This window comes from Amblyraja radiata, chromosome 7, assembly GCF_010909765.2.
Source record: "Amblyraja radiata isolate CabotCenter1 chromosome 7, sAmbRad1.1.pri, whole genome shotgun sequence".
NCBI lineage: Eukaryota > Metazoa > Chordata > Chondrichthyes > Rajiformes > Rajidae > Amblyraja > Amblyraja radiata.
This window is the reverse complement of record NC_045962.1, coordinates 51,210,171-51,229,610: the sequence shown is the minus strand read 5'-3', so window position 1 is coordinate 51,229,610 and position 19,440 is coordinate 51,210,171. Positions and strand designations below refer to the sequence as shown.

At 46.9% G+C, this 19,440-nt stretch overlaps 1 protein-coding gene across 5 annotated transcripts in view; it reads right to left on the bottom strand.

Annotated features, from left to right (window-relative positions):
* ube2f (ubiquitin conjugating enzyme E2 F (putative)) overlaps positions 1 to 19,440 on the bottom strand; it is a 108,490-nt gene that overhangs the window by 75,046 nt on the left and 14,004 nt on the right. For 4 of the 5 annotated variants that reach the window (XM_033024477.1, XM_033024478.1, XM_033024474.1 and 1 more), the window contains exons 2-4: positions 13,357 to 13,429; positions 11,595 to 11,733; positions 593 to 622 (exon numbers count right to left, since the gene is read on the bottom strand). In XM_033024477.1, coding sequence (XP_032880368.1) covers positions 593 to 622; positions 11,595 to 11,712 — 148 coding nt within the window. In that variant the 5' untranslated portion in view covers positions 11,713 to 11,733; positions 13,357 to 13,429. Of the gene's footprint in view, positions 1 to 592; positions 623 to 11,594; positions 11,734 to 13,356; positions 13,430 to 19,254; positions 19,261 to 19,440 lie in introns of all 5 variants that reach the window. The other variant, XM_033024476.1, reaches the window with a different exon arrangement.

The following is a 19,440-nucleotide window of genomic DNA, read 5'->3' as shown; positions in this document are numbered from 1 at the left end:
GTCACCCATTCCTTCTCTTCAGAGACGCTGCCTGTCCCGCTGTTACTCCAGCATTTTGTGTCTACCTCCCAGCCTTTGTCCCTATCTCCACTCTTTTCTCCCCCATCTGATTCCGTCTGCCATTTAACCTCTTCTCATCTGGATCCACCTATTACCCTATTGTTCTGGACACACCCCTCTCCCTCACCTCTTTATACTGGCTACCTCCCCTCTAGAGAGTTAGATTTAGCTCTTAGGGCTAAGGGAATCAAGGGATATGGGGGAAAAAGCCGGAACAGGTTACTGATTTTGGATGATCAGCTATGATCATATTGAATGGCGGTGCAGGCTCGAAGGGACGAATGGCCTACTCCTGCATCTATTTTCTATGTTTCTATACTTTTAGTCCAGATGAAGGACCACATGTTCCTCCACACATGTTGCCTGATCTGCTGAGGTCTTCCAGTAATTTGATTTTTGCTCAAGAACCTAGCATCTGCAGTCTATTGAGTCTTTCTACCAACTGTTCAATTCAACAGAGGGCACGGAATTTAGCAAACAAAAATATTTGTGATAGCACATTAAGATATTTATTAATAAATGTTTTACTTACTGGGTAGGTTTGCTTCAAGTTCTGCAACTTCTAATGGAAGAGAGAGATACATAAGATTAGTATCCAGTAGAAATTAAACGACCCAAATAATCAATTACAGATGACAGCACATGATTCTTGAACTGATAATCAAACTCTCTCCAGATCTGGCTTCCCCAGGTTAATTTTCTATCAAATTTCATTTATTCATCTCTTTTACCAGTACTGAGTGCATCAGTTGGAAAGCAGCCTCTCACTTCTGTCCTTATCCTTGCCCTGTTGAGATCCCAGCCACTAATCAAAGTAGTCAAGTAAAGGAATTACATGCATAATATATCCAAGTTTGTTGCTGATACAAATTTAGATGGTCGTGTGGGCTTTAAGAACGGTACAGAGAGGCATAGAGAGACTTCACGGGGACATATGCAGACAGGAAATAGTAGATAGAATGTAATGTGAAAAAAATGTCAGGCCATTCACTTTGTTAGAAAATGTACTTTAAAAATGTATTTGAACCCAATCATTAATATTGTTTCGTCAACTTGCAAATTATCAGTAAGGCAAATAATATGTTGGCTTTTTACTTTAAAAGAGAAGACACCTTAATCCAATCACATGGAGCCCTCATGAGCTGCATCTGGAATACCGTGGACAATTTAATCTTTCCACACAAGGATTCATATTCTTGCAACTGAGGGAATGCAGCAAAGATTCACCACATTGATTCCCGAAATAGTAGGTTTGTCATATGAAACTAGATTAAGCAGACTGGCTCTTGTATTCTCTTGAGTTTAGAAAAATTAGAGAAATGTCATTTAACCATTAATAAATGTCAAGATTTAATGCAGCATTGACGTTTCCCTTGGCTGTGTGGTTAGAACCAGAGGTCACAATCCCAAAATAGAAAAGGGATATTCAATAAGCGAGTTCGGTATTCCGAAAAACGCAAGGAATCATGGGATTTTTCAAAGGTCATTCGAGAATTAAAAAAAGCAAATGGGGTGCCTGGTAATGGGGGAGAGCGGGGTATAACAGTGAGAGAGAGAGAGGGGGCAGATGCGAGTGGGAGACAGGGGAAGAGACTGGACTGGCAGAATGCAGAATGTAGTGTTACAGCTACAAAGAAAGTGCAGATTAAACAGGAAACAATTGTAAGGGCTGCGGCAAGGCAGATTGGAAGATCAGGAATACATCCTTTGCAAAGCATTGCAAGTAGAAGGGAAGGCAGAAGATTCCAAAGACCACCTGGGCAAGGAGACAGGAATTCAAAGTTCTCACTTAATAACTGCTAAATAATACGTAATGGTAAGTATAATAATGCTAATAATGTTAAGTACTAAATGTTACTCAAGATGTTGAATTTTGTTTGGTATGATTTCTGTGATGTGCCTAGGTCCTTCAAATTAAAGTGGTTATAAAACTGCAAATTAGGTTTGTTCTTACTTTCAAATAATAGCAGTTATTTGTCCATTAGCTAAAACCAGCAATGTATTTTTCTTGTCAGCATGTAAACAAACTTACCTACGGATCTCATTCAACAAATACGATCTATTTTGATCACATTGTCCAAATTACAGCCCTCTTATCTCTCTCTATCACCATTACTAAACAGCCAATAATAATCAAATTAATTCCACTCTCTCTTCATCTCAGGAAATGATTTAGATCAGAGCCACCAAAATAATTATGAAGTCCTTTCTGTATTTTAAACAAGGCTAGTGTTTGAGCCTTCTTGTATTTTGTGATGTTTGGTGGCGCTGCACAGGACAAAGGGAGATGTTTTGTACATAGTTATCTCTGTCTGTACAAAGTGTAAGTGTGCAGTCAGATCGTGTGGTTGCTGCCATTTTTCGTTGTCTTGCTGCCAGCATTGAGTTAATGTAATAAAGACTTCTGTTGTACCTTGAAGACTCTCAAGTTTTATACAGACATAGAAGAAGAACACAGAATATAGTTTATCCATAAGCAATGGAAAACTAAGCAACAACAGATAGACGAGGAGTTTAGATTGTTGGCTCACAGAAGGCTATTTTTTTCGTGGAGTACAAATAACAAAAATCTGCGTCAGTGAACAGAGGCACGCTTTCTTAGCTTCAAAGATCCCACTGTTTATTTCCTCCAATTCCAAATCACACCAGTGGCTCCAAAGGCCTGATTTCTGGTTGATGGGGCTGGGGTTTGCCACAAGCTGCATAGGTCAGAAATAGGAATATTATAATGATGGACATTTCACCAACATCTACACTCACTCAATAGGAGTTAATGGAAAGAACTTGGTAGCTTTTCCACATTCACTTACTGCAGGTGCATCTACCCCCCACATTAGCAAGACCACCAGGGGCGCCGGAGAGATGGCTGCCCTGCCGGCAGAGAGGGAGGGGTCGGGGCAGAGAGGGAGGGGGGCAGAGAGGGAGGAAGGGCAGAGAGGGAGGGGGGCAGAGAGGGAGGGGGGGGGCAGAGAGGGAGGGGGGGGCTGAGAGGGATGGGGGGGGCAGAGAGGGAGGGGGGGGCTGAGAGGAAGGGGGGGGCAGAGAGGGGGGGGCAGAGAGGGGGGGGCAGAGAGGGGGGGGCAGAGAGGGGGGGGGCAGAGAGGGAGGGGGGGGGCAGAGAGGGAGGAAGGGCAGAGAGGGAGGGGGGGGGCGAGAGGGAGGGGGGGGCGAGAGGGAGGGGGGAGAGAGGGAGGGGGGGCAGAGAGGGAGGGGGGGCAGAGAGGGAGGGGGGCAGAGAGGGAGGGGGGCAGAGAGGGAGGGGGGCAGAGAGGGAGGGGGGCAGAGAGGGAGGGGGGCAGACAGGGAGGGGGCAGACAGGGAGGGGGGGCAGACAGGGAGGGGGGCAGACAGGGAGGGGGGCAGACAGGGAGGGGGCAGACAGGGAGGGGGGCAGACAGGGAGGGGGCAGACAGGGAGGGGGGCAGAGAGGGAGGGGGCAGAGAGGGAGGGGGGCAGAGAGGGAGGGGGCAGAGAGGGAGGGGGCAGAGAGGGAGGGGGCAGAGAGGGGGGGGGGCAGAGAGGGAGGGGGGCAGAGAGGGAGGGGGGCAGAGAGGGAGGGGGGCAGAGAGGGAGGGGGCAGAGAGGGAGGGGGGCAGAGAGGGAGGGGGGCAGAGAGGGAGGGGGGCAGAGAGGGAGGGGGGCAGAGAGGAGGGGGCAGAGAGGGAGGGGGGGCAGAGAGGGAGGGGGGGCAGAGAGGGAGGAGGGGCAGAGAGGGAGGGGGGGGCAGAGATGGAGGGGGGGCAGAGAGGGAGGGGGGGCAGAGAGGGAGGGGGGGCAGAGAGGGAGGGGGGGCAGAGAGGGAGGGGGGCAGAGAGGGAGGGGGGGCAGATAGGGAGGGGGGGCAGAGAGGGAGGGGGGGCAGAGAGGGAGGGGGGCAGAGAGGGAGGGGGGCAGAGAGGGAGGGGGGCAGAGAGGGAGGGGGGCATAGAGGGAGGGGGGCAGAGAGGAGGGGGGCAGAGAGGAGGGGGGCAGAGAGGAGGGGGGGCAGAGAGGGGGGGCAGAGAGGGGGGGGCAGAGAGGGGGGGGCAGAGAGGGGGGGGGGGCAGAGAGGGGGGGGGGGGTGCAGAGAGGGGGGGGCAGAGAGGGGGGGGGTGCAGAGAGGGGGGGGGTGCAGAGAGGGAGGGCAGAGATAGAGGGAGGGGCAGAGGAAGAGCCCTCTCCTCCCCCTTCTCCACCCCCTCTCCTCCTCCCCTCTCCATCCCCCACTCCCTCTCCCCTCCCCCCCCCCCCCCGCCCTCTCCCCCGCCCTCTCCCCCCCCCCTCTTTCTTCGCCCCGAGGAGGGGGTAGAGGGAGGGAGAGGGGGTAGAGGCAGGTCTACCCAAGTCATAGAGCACAAGCCTCCCCATCAGGCGCCGGGCCCGAGTTAGGCGGAGGCCCTGCCGATCATGGCTTGCACGAGGGTAAGCGCATTCACCAGCGTGACAGACGATCGGGCGGGGGAGACGGAGATGAGGTCGTCCCCTGTGACGGGGCAGGTGAGATCGGGATCACCAGCGAGGAAAAGGCGTCACGATTCTCCGTGTCCCTGCGATCAACGGAGGAATCGCAGGTCTCCATAGACGACATCGCCCACAGGGAGTAATGTCCGCCAGGGCCACCTTGCCATCACGCTGCCCCACGCACGCGCGAAGATAACGGCAGCCACAATGTTCTAGAACCCGAGCCGAAGCGCGAGCGACCTTCTTTTTTAGCGGTTGGGCTGTGGGCGGGGATGGGCACTGCAGGAGCCGAGCAGATAAACGCTTTGATTCACTCAGTAATTTATTATACCACTAAATAAGGCACATACACTCGCGTATCCTAGAATATCCCCAAACGCACTCGAAAACCCCGAGTACACAGCAGAGCACGCCACAGGGTGTTTCTACATACACTCACGTAAACCGACATGCACTCGCAAACTCATAAGAGCACGCCACAGGATGTTTCGTTTGAGATCAGCTGGCACAGTCCGCAACACGGTCCTTGGCTGAGGTTCTCTCACTGAAAGGGTGCCCAACACCATCCTTTATGGCATTTCTTATCAGAGCAGACCACGCCACTGCCCCCTCCCCGAGCCAATCATAAACCCCCCTTGTCTGCAACGTTTCTGCGCCACTAGCAGCAGGGGGTGCGGCTGGTCTACCCAACTATTGCTGTTGTGTTGTGTTTGCTAATGTTTTGCTTTCCCATAGAATGGCCTTAAGCTGAAATTGTCAGTTTAACCCTTACACTACACAAAATAATAAAGAAATGCGTGTATTTGTTGAAGGACCATGCCAAGTGAGATCAGGCAAAATTTCCTAGTTTGATTCATGGTTAAGGATACAAAGTGAGACAGTGACTGGTGGACATTATCAAGACTGTAATTATGACAACACAGTCTCACGGAAGCTACAGCACGGATTAGCATGCAGTCAATAGTAACCGGTTTCAGAATCAATCATTGTCACAGATGAATCTGACCTTTGAAAGAGCACTGAAAATGGTCCAAGATGCAGCAAGTAAAAACATGCAGGACTTGCAAGTAGGACTAGCTGAATCACGCAACAGCAAGTGTGGTACAGACGCAACAAAATACAGTGCTGAAGCAAACAGTAATCATCCTATAAAAGGTAAACAAAGTTTGTTACTGCTGTAGAGAGAAACATATGCCATCTGAAGGTAGACACAAGGGTCTCGACCCGAAATGTCACCCATTCCTTCTCTGCCTGTCCCGCTGAGTTACTCCAGCATTTTATGTCTACCTCCGATTTAAACCAGCATCTGCAGTTCTTTCCCACACATATGCCATCTGAATGTAGGTTCGGATAATAAAAGTGCATTTTACAGCGAGGCCCCCACATATGTCACCCCTCACTATTGTTTTGCATTAACTTTGCAAACTGAGGACACTGTTGCTATACATAGTTGTGCACCTACTTTGGGTCAATAATTTAATCTTCAAGATTCTCCAGGAAATGTTTGGTCATGTTAAATAAGCAATCAACATCATGCAAAGATGTGACCACCTTTGTGACCGCTCAGCAAAGGTAACCAGAAGCAATATGAAATATTGAGAACTAAGTATCTCAAGCTGCCTTTTTCAAGAGAAGACAAACCACAACCACAATTCCAACCATCAAGTGGTGGAAGTAGAAGATGTGGACAACAAGCTGGAAGTCGAAAATCTTGCATACGTAGCTTCAATCTCTTCCTGCACATAATACACCCTTCCAATAATGATGAAAAGACTTGGTCTTTTTCACAGTATCTGGACACAGGTTAATCAGATTTACACACATGACCTAAGCCCTGCACAATCTTGTATTTATACAACACATTCTGTGCATATATTGGATAATTTTACACTGTATTTTGAACTGAACAAAAAACAAAGTGAATGCAGAGCGGATGCCTTTACATCGCATAACACAAATGTGGCATCACCTGGTGGTCAGACCACTTACTGTCGAACCCTCGTCAGTGGTTACGAGGACTGTCACGTGACGTTATGGGTTAAGGGGAGTATCCTGCTACATCAGCATATCTTACCTTGAGAACATGAGTCAACAGGTAGCTGAGCACAGGTCAACACCCTCACTCAGCAGCAGCAGCAGCAGCAATGATTCTTATGTTAGGGAGTCCCAAACACACATGTATGTTAAACTTATCTTGCTAATGAAGTATCCGTTTGATCACAAACTTTGCACTCGCTACATTGGTGACCCGCGAATATCCAAATTGGATTTTGGATTTCTCCCGACGACCCACCTCTACAGTGGTGATTTGATGTCTGCAACAGCAAAGCCCTGCTGAACAACGCTGCCGACGACCACTTCAATGCGCTCCTGTGACTGTTCTCGGCGATCGCAGGCCGCCTGGATCGATGGCCGTGATCCGGGCCTTGTTTGACGGCCGCTGATCTCTCCCACATGGCCCGCCCGGAGCCAACCACCGGGGCTGAGAAGCCACGGCTGCCGCTGCTCCCCCACCAGCTGCTGCAGGAGCTGCGAGTATATCAGCCCCCTGCCCCCAGCGGGGAGAGCGCAGGCCCGCCCGTCACCCCACCGGCCACTGCTCAAGGCCTAGCCTCCTGATCGAACGGGCCTACCTGGGGCCGCTGCTCCTCGCCGGTGCCGATTTCGACGATCCCGGCTGCTGGATGCCCATCCGGACGGGCTGTGGTCGGCTCAGCAGCGGGGTGGAGCCTCGGCCAGTCGTGTATCGGCGGTCCCGCAACGGATTCCCCGACAGCTTCCAGTCTTCGCCGGGGTGCGGCAGCGCTGCTGGTCTCCAACGACACCGGCGACGGTGTGTGGAGTTCCTACCTGCAGCGGTGGGGCGACTACACTTCTTCCCACCCTGCTCCCTGCAAGGACTCTATACCCTATTCCCAATGTCTCCGTCTACGGCGCATCTGCACCCAGAGAGGTGTTCCAGACCAGGGCATCGGAGATGTCCTCATTCTCCAGGAAACGTGGGTTCCCCTCTTCGACTATAGATGAGGCTCTCACCAAGGTCTCCTCTATATATGAATTGCCTCATATTGTGTCTTGAATTGAATTCTGTCTTTAATTTGTGTACTAGTCATGTCTCTACTATTTATTTCATTCCGCTTACATGTTTTTCCTCTACTTGCTAAATTTTTGTAAGGTGTCCTTGAGACTCTTGAAAGGCGCCCATAAATAAAATTTATTATTATATCCCGCAGCTCACTCCCCATCCCCCTACTCGCAACAAGGACTGAGTCCCCCTTGTCCTCACCTTCCACCCCATCAGCCGGCGCATACAAAATATAATCCTCCGACACTTTCGCCACCTCCGGCGAGATCCTACCACTGGCCACATCTTCCCATCTCCTCCCCTTTCAGCTTTCCGTAGAGACCGTTCCCTCCGTAACTCCCTGGTCAATTCGTCCCTTCCCACCCAGACCACCCCCTCCCCTGGTACTTTCCCCTTCAACCGCAGGAAATGCTGCACATGTAGCTTTACCTCCCCCCCTCAGCTCCATCCAAGGACCCAAACAGTCTTTCCAGGTGAAGCAGAGGTTCACCTGCACCTCTTCCAACCTCATCAACTGCATCCGCTGTCATAGGTGTCACCTTCTCTACATCGGCGAGACCAAGCGTTGGCTCGGCGACCGCTTCGCCGAATACCACCGCTCAGTCCGTACTAACCAACCTGATCTCCCGGTTGCCCAGCACTTCAACTCCCCCTCCCATTTTGAATCTGACCTTTCTATCCTGGGCCACCTCCATTGTAAGAGTGAGGCCCAGCGTAAATTGGAGGAACAACATCTCATATTTCGCTTGAGTAGTTTACACCCCAGCAGTACAAACATCGACTTCTCTAATTTCAGGTAGTCCTTGCTTTCTCCCTCCCCCTTCCCAGCTCTCCCGCAGCCTACTGTCTCCGCCTCTTCCTTTATTTTCCCAACCCCCCCCCCCCCCGACATCAGTCTGAAGAAGGGTCTCGACCCGAAACATCACCTACTCCTTTTCTCCATAGATGCTGCCTCACCCTCTGAGTTTCTCCAGCATTTTTTGTCCACTTTTATTGTCTACTTAGATTTTTCCAGCATTTGCAGTTCCTTCTTAAACAGTTTATTGTTATTCCTTTGTTGTGTTTTCTTTGGTTTGCATTGTTGCCGACGTCTCCAAGCCGTTGCCGGATGCCGTATTTCTCGGAACACGATCCCCTGCTGGTCGATGCGATGCGATTGTGTCTCGTCCATCCTGCGTTTTTTTGCATCTTTCGCCATGCCCCCACGGTCCACGTCCGACCTGGGCCAAGCAGTGCACCGACTGCGCCTGCGGACAAGTGGCCAGGAGCCCACGACCCATTGCAGGAGCCGCCTTCGACCATGCTTGCCCAACCTCCAGTAGAAGGTGAGTGCGCTCTATCCCTTTTCGCCTGTGGGTTTACGAGTTTTGGCTGCCGCGCTTCGTCGGCCTGCTCGTTTTCCTGCCTCCAGTTCTGGGGGGGGGGGAGGGTCCTGTGGCGTCACCTGGTGGTCAGACACTTACTGTCGAACCCTCTTCAGTGGTTATGAGGACTTTCACGTGACGTCAGGGTTAAGGGGGAGTGTCCTGCTACATCAGCAGATCTTACCTTGAGATCATGAGTCAACAGGTAACTGAGCACGAGTCAACACCCTCGCTCAGCAGCAACAACGACTCTTATGTTAGGGAGTCCCAAACACACGTGTATGTTAAACTTCTCTTGCTAATAAAGTAACCGTTTGATCACGAGGTTTGGACTCGCTACACAAGCACAAAATGAGCACCCGTACGCACCGTAGCCTGAAGAATGAACACACACTGAAAAACAGCAATCATGGCTCAAGAACAAATAATTTTCAAATCCCTTTAGAGCTGAAGATAAAACAATATAAGCATGCACGTCAAGAATATTAGCCAAGCTTCTGTGAGGGGAGCAATCTGTCAGAATCATTGACAACAATATGGAAAACTACTTATTGATTAATCCGCTGGACCACACTGCAACTCGTCATCCATCTCTCTATTTAGTTTAGTTTAGAAATACAGCGCGGAAACAGGCCCTTCGGCCGACGGAGTCCACACCGACCAGCGATCCCCGCACATTTACACTGTCCTACTACTTGGGACAATTTACACATACACCAAGCTAATTTACCATTATACCTGTACGTCTTGAGTGTGGGAGGAAACCGAAGATCTCGGAGAAAACCCACGTGGTCACGGGGAGAACGTACAAACTCCGTTCATACAGCACCCATAGTCGAGATCGAACCCGGGTCTCCGGCTGCAAGCTCTGTAAGTCAGCAACTCTACCGCTGCGCCACCGTGCCGCACTATTTGTCCTTTTAAATTTTATGTGAGAAAATAAATAATGATCTCATATTATGAGGGTAGACACAAAATGCTGGAGTCAGCGGGATAGGCACCATCTCTGGATAGAAGGAATGAGTGACGTTTCGGATCAAGACACTGCTTCAGGAGATGAGGGATCTATATTATTATGCAAGAGCAATAAGATTGAGTTCTTTCAAGAATTTTGGCAAAGGAACACACAGGGTAAACAAGGGAAATTACTTGCATTTGAACAAAAACACAAAGCTAGGAGAAGGAACATTTCAGAGGGCTTTGGAATGTAACATGTTTGCACGAGTGATGACTGAAGTCAATACATTGAATATCATTGAATGAAATCATTATAGATTGGATAATTAAGAATAAACAAAATTGGAGTCAGTTTAGGTCATGCAGCCCCTCACACCTGCCACCTAATTTTGAAGTGTGTCGCCCCGAAACGTCACCCATTCCTTCTCTCCAGAGATGCTGCCTGTCCCGCTGAGTTACTCCAGCTTTTTGTGTCTAAACTAATTTACTAACATTATGTTGATCACTACATCAACTCTATTTTCCCATCTTCTCTGCACATCTCTTGATTCGATAAGTCCCCAAAAATCTATTAATTACAATTTGAATATATTCAATGGCAGTCTTCTGGGTGTCACGGGTACACAAATTCCTTGCATGAAGCAATATCACTGTCACTCAGTCCTATGTAACTAACCAGGCACTTAAGGGCCTGTCCCACTGTACGAGGTAATTCAAGAGTTCTCCCGAGTTTTCCCCGATTCGAACTCGGAGAATGTCCTTAGCGGATCCGTAGGAGCTCGTGGATGTCTCGTAGCGGCTCGTACGAGTAACGGTAGGTACTCGGGTAATCCAGTAAAGTCGTGATGTTTTTTCAACACTGTGAAAAATCTCCATGAGTAAAAAAATACACGTGATGAAAAAAATTGTTCCTTTTTACTCGTACGAGCTGCTACGAGACATCCACGAACTCCTACGGACCCGCTACGGACATTCTCCGAGTTCGAATCAGGGGAAAACTCGGGAGAACTCTTGAATTACCTCGTACAGTAGGACAGACCCTTTAGGGCCCAGAGCCGGATGCCAAGGTCTGTTTTCAGTTGCATGTTGGGGCCTTAGTCAGCTCTAAGCCCGAAAGTCTGTGGAGCATTTCCATGTGAAATGCACAATGAACCTGTGCTGTGTATCTTTCCCCAGTTTGACCACAATACAGACTATGAACTGAACCCAGGATCTTACGACTGTAAAACTTATGTATTATGAGATTTCCAACATGCTCATCACTTCAGAAGATTCCACAACACTGTGTTGGATTACATCTTCCAGTAAAACCCAACGGCCGCGATGTTAAGATTCCATCAAGGACCATATCTCTGACACATTAATTCCTGAACTAAGCTTCCCCCTATGATATATTAACTTAATCAAAGTTCAATCTCACAGTATTCTAACTCCACTCGATAAGTGCTCTACAATATTGAAAGTTCAAGAAAGCACCTTAAAAAAACTTAAAAGTGCTGTGATAATATAACAGCAGGTTATGTTCAAAACTAAATCCACATAGGAGAGATGAAAACCCTTTGACTCAATTATAAACCATTAGTTCAATTCAAGTAATTCCTTTCCTTACCCTCTAATGTGTTATTGCGTTGACAAGGGTTTTTAGGGAAACTCAACTAGGAATAGAACTACATCGTCAAGTCACGCACCTTTGATGAGCAGCTTATCTCTAATGGATACACGTCGAGATGATTCAGTCCCTGTGTTTGTGTTGCTTCTCCCTTTCATACCATCTTCTCGTTTCAGCTTTTTTGCTAAAGTCAGCATGGCTAAAACACTTCCTTAAATCTGAGAATGAGCAAGCAAAAAATTCAGAAACATTCGCTTTTCACAAAAAATTTAAACATTTGAAATATTGTAAAATAAAAGACCACCACCTCATTATACTGCCTTCCAAGTCTACAAACCAATGGCATGATCATTGAATTTGCCAATTTCAGGCAATCCTTACCTCCTGCATTCCTCTCTCTCTTTCCAATCTACCTCTGGCCTTCTCTTTTTTGTCCCCTTTTCCATACCCTTCAGTCCATTCTCTTCCACCCCCCCCCCCCTCCCCTCACCACCCATTTTCATCCTGGATTCTATTCACCCACTATCCGTACAGTTTACTACCAACTCTCACCTCTATCCCATTTAATTCTGGTTTTATCTGCCAGTCACTTCTCCCGTAATGGTTCCCATTATCACCATTCTTACTTATCAGATTCCAGCATTGGAAGTCTTTATGTTCCTGCATCTGTTGTCTTCATTTTCACCCTCTCCTCTCCTCACATGGCTCCATCTTCCCTTTTTTTTGGCTGCTTCCACCTATCATTCACGCGTTTCTTCCCCCCCACCCCCCACTATTCCCCACGCCCCATTTGTCTCCATCTGCCTGTGGCCCTTCACCCTTTCTAAGTCCACCAACCACCAACTAGCCCTTGCCGAACCCCTCTCCTCTTTATGTTGGCCATTTTCCCTCTGCAATCTCAGTCTATATAAAGGATTTTAAGCCAAAACATCGACAATTCCTTTCCTTCCACAGATGCTGCTCAACCCACTGATTTCCGCCAGCTGATTATTTATTGTTTCACCATATTGATTCCTAGGATGGTGGATTTGCCATATGAAGACAGGTTAAGCAAAAGAGACCTGTGCTGGCTGTGGTGTTGAAGAATGAGAGGCACATATAAAATTTACCCTATAAACTGTTTTTATTAAACCTTTCTTCAATACGTTAACCTACACTTTTTTTAAACAATTAACTGTATCTATCCATCTCACCCACCTCTGTATATCCTCCTATAATCTTCTATGTTTCTCATTGAAATATACAACATTTTCAAGGTCAATGGAAGTTGACGTTTCCCCTGGTTGATTTGTCTACAACTGTTGGTCAATGTCACAAAATGATGAGTTAGACTTGAGGGCGGGCTTGGGAAGACGGTATGGCTCTTCGTAATTTCCTACCAAAGAGGCCTGTGGAGGTACACTCTGAGAATATTCAAGATATAAATCATTGACTTTTGGGGTATTAAGGGAATCAAAGGATATGGTATTAATCTAGGGAAATTACACCAAGGTAAAAGATCAACCATGATTTTACTGGGTGATGTAGCAGACATGAGGGACCAAATGGATCACCCCTGCTTTTATTTTCCAGTGAAAAGACCAAACTGCTCAATTTCTATAACCTCACTAAAATCCAACAGAATACACTCTTAATTGTTCCCATCTTCTTCTTCTTGTAATGAGACATCCAAAAGTACATAAAAGTCTTCAATTGCTATCTCTGATCTTGCATGTTTGGCAAGAACTCTTTTTTTTTCTGGGCCTCAACTCTTGGTGAGGTCAATTTATCCAGAGGTTTAAGACAGATTTACAGATTTTTGCTGGATATGGGAATTAAAGATTATGCAAAGAAGAATTTACCTTTATGTAGCACTTCCCACAATGTTCCAAATCACTTTACAGCCAATAATGCACTTCTGAAGTATAGTGACTCCTGAAAAGTGGAAAAACAACTCTTATAACACCTAAAATAGAAGATAAATGAAGACACAGATCACCTATAATCAAAGCAACTAATGGAGCAAGATAGAAATGTCGAACGTTCTCAAGATCCTCAAGTCTCTTTGATAGTTCAATAAATATTTTACCATAAAGATATTTCCACATTTTGCTGTATAGATATTTTCCACATTTTGCTGTACGTGGAACTCTACACTTTTTCCCCAATCCCATTCATTTTGTGTATGTCATGTACCTATTCATGATTCTTATTAAAATTTATATAATTTGGTGTCTACATCACTCTAAGCTACATAGGCAAAATACGAGATGTTGTTCCTCCAATTTGTGTGTGGCCTCACTCTGGCAATTCTGTAAGGTCATTAGTAGAATGGGAAGAGGAGTGAAAATGGTTAGCAACCAAGATCAGCAGACCGAGCGCATGTGTTCAGCAAAATGGTTGCCAACTCGATGCGTTGTCTATCCAAGCCACTCCCACTTGCTTTCCTTTGGCCCATATAATCATTTCTATCCATGCACCTGCCCCAATGTCTTGCAACCATTGTAATTATACTTACCTCTACACCTTCCTCTAGCAACTTGTTCCATATACGCACCACCACGTGTGAAAATCTTGCCCCTCAGGTCCCTTTTAAATCTTTTCTCACTAACTTTAAATCTACATTTAAGTTGTAGGGTCCCCTATCCTTGTTAAAAGGGAAAAGACCGTGACCATCCACCTTATCTTCACTCTGATATTTTACATATGTTACCCCTCACACTCCTATGTTCCAAGGAAAAGAAGTCCAGGCCTATCCTGCTTCACCTAATTATTCAAGCCCTACAGTTCCGTTCACATCCTCGTGAACCTTTTTCCACCCATTTCCAGTTTTCCGACATCCTTCCTATTGTTTTTTCAAGAGAAAATTCAACCACTGTGTAAATTCCGACTGGACTCAAAGATCTTTAATCTACTCCATTGTTAAGATTATTGGTGAACCCATTTCATAACTTCTCCTAGCTCTTGATAAAGGAAAATACGATGAATAGCGCTCAAATGATCCAGAATACTTATTCAGTCCCTTATCTGGAACTGTATTTATGCCTCATTTATACGCAGGCAGGCATGTGGTACTTTAAATCATCTGAACATGTAAAATAACACTTGGTGTAAACTCTATCTTCTGAACCACTCGTTTCATCACAACTTTTGTTTCTCAGTGTTTTATTGATGCAACAATTAATGCTCCAAGTTTGTTGCACTTCTAAATACTGACCGTGCCCAGGGGAATATGCCCTTACTTTCCTGTACCATCAAAGTTCATCACCTTGGCATCACTCTTCCCTAGGAGCTCAAACCATGGGATAACTCATTCCTTCAGTTTTCCCTTTTTCCTACAATTAATGCGCTTTGAAAACCAATGACATGTTGGAAATATAATTGTTACTTCCTCAGATAACTCTGTTCTTTCATTTGACATAGGCATTTGATTCTCACCATTGAAAGGCAATGCTTGTGCACACATCCAACTTAGAAATCCTTACTAGAGATAAACAGGATGCTGACAGATTCAGCAGGTCAAGCAGCATCTGCGGAAGCTAAAAGTTGATATTTCCAGTGGAGGCACTCCATCAGGACCCAAAATACCGATTTATAACACAAACCTTTTCAGATGCTGTTTAACCCGTTGAGTTCTTCCAGGATCCTGCTTTTTGGTCCAGATTCTATATGCAGTCTTTATTGTCATTCAGAAAGCTTAACACCTTTTTTTTTGCTTTAACTCTGTTCTTATAGACACCTCTTTAAGTCTCTACTGTGAATCAGGTTAGCATTCTTAACTGACTCAGAAGATGAGGTTCAAGTTTCACACCAGACCCTTTAAAAACAAAATAAAATCTAAACTGAGGGAGAGCACTGCACTGTCAAAAGAGGTGACTTTTGGATGAGATGGCTGCTGCAGTGAATGGGCAAGATTCCCACGACCAGAAAATATCAGGGGAATAATAATTTCCAAGCCAATTTCCATCAGTCAACATTAAAATAGATTTATTGGCTATCATATTTCAGTCTGTAGGAGCGTGATCTGTCCATATTGACTGTAAAAGTATAAAAGTGACTACAATTCTAAATTATTTCATTAGCTGTAGAGTTGTAATATAAAGGTACAACATAAAGGTAGAAAAATATTCTACATAAAGGTAGATTTCTTTTCCATAAAAACATCCTACGCTGACAGTCATGATACAAAGTACATTTATCGTATTTCCCAGCAATGAAGACGCTATTTTTAACCCAAACATAAGGCGCAAAAATTTACCTGCGTCTTGGAGGCCGAAGGTTAGGTTGTAAGAACGATGTTGCTGTACTGAGGGATAGCCAAATCTGTCCCTCATTGCTGGCAGCTGATGAGAAGCGACTGTAAAGTGGGAAGCGGCTGTAAAAGGACAGCACTGCTGTGGGGGGGGGGGGGGAAGAGTTCCTTTCACAGCGTGTGGCGAGTCTGGCCCGGGTCAGCACGGCCTGGGCTACACAAATTGGCTGGGCCGCCAGAGGTAAAGTTGCAGGGAGGGTAGGAGCGTTGAGAAGGAGGTCGGGGATCATGCCAGCAAGTCACTCACTCACCGCTGCCGCAGCGCTCCGGGCGCGGAGCCACGGCATTGTGGAACCGGCCGCCACCTCAGCGCCTTCTGCCGGCTGGCCCGACAGCCAGCCACGGTGTCCTTCAGCACAGGCGCAACCGGTGGAAGTAGTGGTTGGCAGGTAGCTACTGGGCAGAAGGCTGGCTGCTCCGTCCCAGGTTCTCTCTCTCTCTCTCTCTCTCTCTCTCTCTACTAGTCCCGGGGCAGGCAACCTGGGCGCTATAGCCAATCCAGGGGCAGGCGACCTGGGAATTGCAGCTAGTCCCGGGACTCGCAGGCGACCTGGGAACTGCAGCTAATCCCGGGGCTCGCAGGCGACCTGGGAACAGCAGCTAGTCCAGAGGGATCTGGAAACTGAAGACAGTCCCGTGGACGCGAGGGATCTGGGAACTGCAGCCAGTCCCAGGGCACGCAGGCGATGTTGCTGACCCCTGGACTAAACCAAACCCTTGGTCCTGTCCCGCTATCCTTTTCTCAAAATTTAGCAACCTAAATTGGGGGTGCGTTTTTGACGCGGGTGTGTCTTCATTACCGGGAAATACGGTAATTACATCTCCTTTGTTACAGTAGCACGATATCAGTGCAGTTTAGCAATTGTCTCAGCCTACACACGTAACAAATCCAAAGCTCCAAACAAAGTTGTTGATCCACTCTAATGTACCTTGAACCAATGAGGAAGAACTGGATGAACTAAAGTTGTTTTCTCTGGAGGACACTGAAATTAGGCTTATTTGAAATGTATAAACGTAGAGGGGGGCCGAAACAGAGAAATGCATTCTTCCTAATTGCTTCCAGCAGAGGGGGCAAAAACAGTATGAGGGGTTTAAAAAAAGTAATTGATAGCAGGATGAGAGAGGTGGCGAAGATCATACTAAATACAGAATGTAATCAGAGCTGAAAGTTATCGTTTGGAAGGATGTTGTTTACAGAAACTATTATGTTTAAAAATACTTAGTGTGTACTTGGAGAGCTGTGACCTGCATTTAGTGTTGGAAGATGACATTAGACTGGATAGCTCTTTTTCAATTGGCAGATACAATAGGCCGAATGGCTAACTGCTGTGCTGCAAATGCCCTATGATTCTCATCCAGCTCATTGCATCTCACATTGATTCTTGGTGTCAACTCTGTAGGAGATGGACTGGAATCTCTTCATACACACTTTGTCCAAATGGGTTTTCACCATCATTAATCTAGAGACAAAACAAAACGCTGAAGCTGAAATACAAAGGGAAAATGCTGGAAGCTCTCGGCAGATCAAACCACATGTGTGAAGAGAGAAACAGAGTTAAGTTTCAGGTCAATGACCTTTCACCTGCAGACAGCTAGACCTGCTGAGTAATTTCAGAGCTTATTAGAAACTGAATCGAAAATTCCTACAATTCATTCCTAAATATGTCATTCTACAAATACACCACCCCTCAACTGCATTCCATGCTATCTTGGATTTAGGATTTATGCTATCCGGTACATAAACCATGTTAACTACTTGATTACATTTCAACGTGCAATTCATTCCAAGTGCTTCATTGGTTGTAAAAAGGCCAACAGCTATATATAAGTCACACAAATTCCTCAGCTGGACCTCAGCTCATAATGCACTTATTGCAAAAGTGCATTGGACCTAAAATGTTAAGGAGACAAAAAACAAAGTGATGCAAGTAACTCAGCGTGTCAAGCAGACTCTCTGGGGAACATGGAAAGGTGAGGAATCAGCTCTGGACCCTTCAGGTTCTCCAAATATGCTGTATGACCTTCGGAGTTACTCTAGCACTTGTTTTTGTTTGCTCATGATTCCAGTTGCAGTTCCTTTTATCTACCTAAAATGCTAATTCTGTCACTCTCCAGAGGTGCTGCCTAAGCATCACCAGCTCAAAAACAAAAGAACTGAAGAAATCTCAAAAATAAAAACAAGAAATCTCCAAAATATTCAGCAGAATATGCAACACCTGAAGGGAGAGTCCATTTTTCAAAATAATAATTTTTCATCAGAACAAGAAAAAGTTTTAAACCGAGAATGTTTTAACTTGCGAGTAATGGGAGGGGCTGAAATCAAGGGAAATTGAACAAAGGTAGAGGGAGCAAAGTCTGCAATGAGCACAGACCACACAGAGTCACAGAGTGATACAGTGTGGAAATAGGCCCTTTGACCAAATGTGCCCACACCGTCAAACATGTCCCACCTACCCTAGTCCCACCTGCCCGCGTTTGGTCCATATCCCTCCAAACCTGTCCTATCCATGTACCCTATCCATGTACCTGTCTGACTGTTTCTTAAATGTTTGGATAATCCATGCTTCAACTACCCTCTCTGGCAGCTTGTTCCATACACCTACCGCCCTTTGTGTGAAAAAGTTACCTGAGATTCCTATTATGTTTAAGAAAGAACTGCAGATGCTGGAAAAATCGAACGTAGACAAAAATGCTGGAGAAACTCAGTGAGTGAGGCAGCATCTATGGAGCGAAGGAATAGGTGACGTTTCGGGTCGAGACCCTTCTTCAGACTGATGTGGGGGTTGCGGGAAGAAGAAAGGAAGAGGCGGAGACAGTGGGTTGTGGGAGAGCTGGGAAGGGGAGGGGAAAGAGGGAGAGAACTGCCTGAAATTGGAGAAGTCAATGTTCATACCGCTAGGGTGTAAACTACCCAAGCAAAATATGAGGAGCTGCTCCTCCAAGTTACGGTGGGACTCACTCTGGCCAGGGAGGAGGCCCAGGACAGAAAGGTCAGATTCGGAATGGGAGGGGGCGTTGAAGTGCTGAGCCACCAGGAGATCATGTTGGTTATTGCGAACTGAGCGGAGATGTTGGGCGAAGCGATCGCCAAGCCTATGCTTGGTCTCACCGATGTAGAGCAGCTGACACCTAGAGCAGCGGATGCAATAGATGAGGTTGGAGGAGATGCAGGTGAACCTCTGCCGCACCTGGAAAGACTGCTTAGGTCCTTGGATGGAGTCAAGGGAGGAGGTAAAATGACAAGTGTAGCATTTCCTGCGGTTGCAAGGGAAAGTACCAGGGGAGAGGGTGGTTTGGGTGTGAAGGGACGAATTGGCCATGGAGTTACGGAGGGAGCGGTCTCTACTTTCCCTTGCAACCGCAGGAAATGCTACACTTGCTGTTTTACCTCCTCCCTTGACTCCATCCAAGGACCTAAGCAGTCTTTCCAGGTGCTGCAGAGGTTCACCTACACCTCCTCCAACCTCATCTATTGCATCCGCTGCTCTAGGTGTCAGCTGCTCTACCTATGCAATCTTTCCAGATCAGTAGATCTACCTGATCTATTCCTCTCATGATTTTATACATCTCTATAAGATCACCGTCATCCTCCTGCATAGGAATAGAGTCCCAGTCGACTCAACCTCTCCCATAG